The sequence below is a fragment of the Urtica dioica genome, chromosome 11, assembly GCF_054948205.1.
Source record: "Urtica dioica subsp. dioica isolate 48M chromosome 11, U.dioica_male_clone48M_v1_H2, whole genome shotgun sequence".
NCBI classification, from domain to species: Eukaryota; Viridiplantae; Streptophyta; class Magnoliopsida; order Rosales; family Urticaceae; genus Urtica; species Urtica dioica.
In genome coordinates this window covers 10,795,995-10,799,966 of record NC_142766.1, presented here as the reverse complement: position 1 = coordinate 10,799,966, position 3,972 = coordinate 10,795,995, and the positions used below count along the sequence as shown (strand labels likewise).

The window sequence follows — 3,972 nt, the reverse complement described above, 5'->3', positions numbered from 1 at the left end:
TTGAAGAAAGTAAAATAAATTCCATTATGTTGAGCTCTACACATAATAGCAGTAATAAAGTAGTAAAATAAAGAACAGAGCAATACAGCGATTACCGCAATAAAAGAGGAAATACGGAAGATAGTGAAGTGAATTAAACTTGGAATGGCCAGGGCCAGTCCTTGAGGTCCTGGTCGTCCTGGCCGACCTTGGCGGACCTGCGCACAGAGTAGCCGGCCCCGGGCTTGGCTCCGAGCTGAATCTGTTCCTCCCGATCCGCGTAGTACTTGAGGAAGAAGGCGAGGGTGAGGACGGCCCACTCGAGGCAGAAGATGAGGACACCGAGGCTGCCGGCGAGCTTGAGGATGACCTCGCCGTCCTCCTCCCTGACGTACGACTTGAGGCTCCCCAGGAAGGAGGCGGTGCGCGAGAACACCAGCACGGCCACGGAGCCCTGGAATATGGCCGCCAGCACCGTCCCCACCATGTGGGCCCCGTGCCAGCGCCCCCCCGCGCACCCCGACACCGCCGCCGCGATGGTGGCCGCGTGCAGCAGGATCACCGCCGCCCCGCACGCCGACGGCACCAGCCTCAGCGACAGCGTCAGGAATATGCAGCTCGACGCCGCCCCCAGCAGCACGTAGTTGCACAGCATCAGCGCCTTCTGCGTCCTGTACTGCCTCTGCGACTCCATTCTTGATTTCTGATTACTTATCGAGAGATATAAGAGATAAGAGAGAGAGATTAGAGAGTGGTGTGTGAGGTTTTGTGAGGGAGAGATACATCATACATATAAGGGGCGGGCGACTGCCTCAGACTCAGGAGGGGGCTTAACGGCTATATTTCTGATCGGACCGTTACCCACAACACACCCTTCTTGGTGATTGCGACGCAACGGCTACTTTTGCCTTTTTTGTTTGTTTGTTTGTTGGAGTAAATGTGGGACACATGTTACCGTACGTAGAGCTTGATGTAGTAAGCTGATCTGGACCGTCGATTGTTCTTTCATCTTCCGTTAAAAACAAGAAAACAAGCGGAAAAGGGAGGGGAAAAACAAGCGGAAAAGAAATATGTATTTATCATGATATCTGCACATTTTTAAAATTTAAACATTTCATTAATTTTTAAATCTTGTTTGTCCTATAAATTATTGGGTATTAATGTTATCAAAGTAATAAACAGCTTCCTAAAAACATTAACAAATCATTCACTAAAAATATATATTCAATTCAAATGCACCAATTTAAAATATTAAAATAATGGCCTGGATATTTTTTATGCTTAACATGGATAATCTTAGTCGTGGTTAATGTTATATAGGCTTAATTGCTATAATGATCTTCGATCTCGTAATTTCCTAATTTAAACCGTCCTTAAACTTGGTATTTAATCTTTTTATGTGGCTATTACTTGTAAACAAAATCTTTTTACTATTTTGTGGTAGTTTATTCACTTTATTGACAATTCGGTCTCTCTAGCTTATAATTAAATAATAAATAAAAAGTAAACATCTTACCCATCATTGTATTAAGCTCTTATTTTTAAAAAATCATTGGTTTTTTTTTTTTTTTTTTTTTTTTTATTTTTTTTATGGAGGACAATATTAACCAATGATATAAGAACAGATAAATACAGATATGAGGTTAGACAAATATGAGAATCTATTATGCTATCACACAAACACATCTCATAATTAAATAAATGTGGGCAAGGCGTCCATCGAGTTTCGATCATACGTCCTACTCGTAGAAGAAGAAGTGGTATTGTCACTTGCCCCAAACAAATTTGGATTTCAAAAACATTGTTATTAAGCTCTTATTTTAAAAATATTGTTCTTATCTTAAAAATTAAAGTTTAAAAGAAATTGACTCCAACCCTATTTGTCGGAGTCAATTATATTTACAAGGTCTTGTCTTAAATCCAAATTAGATTCGACGAAGAAATTACTAATGAAGCTTCAAACAACTCAACTACAATAATTAGAAAATATGGTTTTAGAATATTAGACTACCTGAAAAAAAAATTCCATGAACATGAATACCAAAAACCTGAAAAAATTATTATCATAATTACTTCCGACCTAACTTTAACACAGATTGCAATGAAAATGAATTCAACTCGAGTTTTCATCAATTGTAAACCAATTAATAGAGTGAAGAGAAAACAAAAAATCGCTTTCCACAGTGAATTAACAAAAAATTGTTTTGTTCTAAGTTTTGGATGAAAATCCCAATTATACAATGCAAGCTGATTCGAAAATGGATGAGACAAAAATATGAAAACATTAAAAACAAAATCGTACAAAAGAAGTACAAATTAAAATGGATCCCATGTACATAATTTTTTATAACGACGCACTCAATTCAAGCTTATTCGAAATTGTCGGCAAAGAATGTCAAAATCGGCAGTACACAAAATCAGAGAAACTCAATTTTGAATTTGAAGAATAAAAAATGCGTATTTTAGGAGGTAAATTGTTAGCCTGATCTAGAGCTATATTACTCTTATGGTTTCATTAATTATTAGCTATTTGACTTGTAAGTTGAAAATTGGACCATTTTACTAATTAATTGGTTTCAATAATCAAGTTTTTATGAATTTAAAAAATATCCTGAAATAAGAAAGGGAAATTTCGTTTTATAGGTTTTTAGACCTTAGAGTTAAACAAATTATTTAATTAGCATCGGTAGCTATAAAATTATAAAATTTAATTTTTGACAAATTTTTAGACGAAAAATACTCTTATATTTAGTTTTAAGTAACCATATGAATTTCTATAAATTTCAGTGTATTCATCGAAACTCAACAGACTTCATCCCAAGTCATTGGATTCCATCGTAAATCATCGGATTAGAACTCTTAAAAATAAATATATAGAGTAACAGATAAAGGGGAGTGTTCTTGGAACGAAAATTCCTTTCTAACGAAACCATAATTTCGGTCCTTAATTGGCCGGAAAGTTCTATTCCGCGTTCCGAATATTTCTGAAATTCCGACCAAGTCGGAACGTAGCACTCCATTCCGTGTATTTCCACTATTCTTCACCTAATGAAAAAATTTGAAACCTAAAATGTGGCCTACTTTCCCGAAAAATTAAAAAATAAAAGTTATTGATGAACAGTACTGGGACGATACCGAAATTAAAAAATATTGCGATATAGCCGCGCAATATCGATGAAGAAATAGATCGAGTTGCGACTGCCGCGGAGGAGACCGATGTCCTCGTCGAAGACTCCGACGATGAACACGTGTCAGACATTCCACGTGTTTGTCGTGCCAGTCCGGATGCTTGCCCTTCGCCTTTTCCTCGTGTCGATTTCGCCGAGTATCCCGCTCCCGAAGCGGCCCCTCGGCCCGTAGCGGCTCCTCGGCCCAAAGTTCCCGAGCTGTTTGTAATAACGCGAAAAATGTGGGAAGAACTACGTCAATCGCAGGGGATGGTCTTACACGCTCTGAACACGAACGGGCGTAGAATCGAGCGAATCAGGCGGGACCAGATATAAAATTAAATTTAAGTTAGATTTTAATATTTAATTTACGTTTTAAGTTAGGTGTAAATTTATTTAAGTTTTAAGTTAGATTTTAAAATTTAATTTAAGTTTTAAGTTAGATCACACCCCATCTTGTATTCACTTCTTCCCTGACGCAATACTCCGCCATAGAGCTAATTGAGTACTTGTCTTTAAATACGTGATCGATGACCCATGGTGCAGCTCCTCGATGGCCCTATGTTCGAACAACACGTGCACATGAGTGTTTACCCTCGTACGACGTAATCTCCCACATATCAGACCACTGCACGACACCCCTCAACCTTCACGTGCATTTCTCATCTTTGCATAGAACATACCATCTCTTTTTTCGAAGAAGACTTCACTCTAAATTCGAAATTATTTTTCAACGCGTACAGGTGGATATATTTCTTCAATTCAAGTTTGTTTTCAAACTGCTGCTCAATATATATTTCTTCTGAGCTACCTATTACTTTCAAAG

General features: G+C 38.0%; 1 protein-coding gene across 1 annotated transcript; it reads right to left on the bottom strand.

The window, feature by feature from the left end:
- Positions 1-764, bottom strand: LOC149381163 (uncharacterized). The gene has a single exon (XM_089629798.1). It carries the CDS (start codon positions 671-673, stop codon positions 134-136), a length of 540 nt encoding a protein of 179 aa, XP_089485924.1. The 5' UTR covers positions 674-764; the 3' UTR covers positions 1-133.
- Positions 765-3,972: the final 3,208 nt, after the last annotated feature.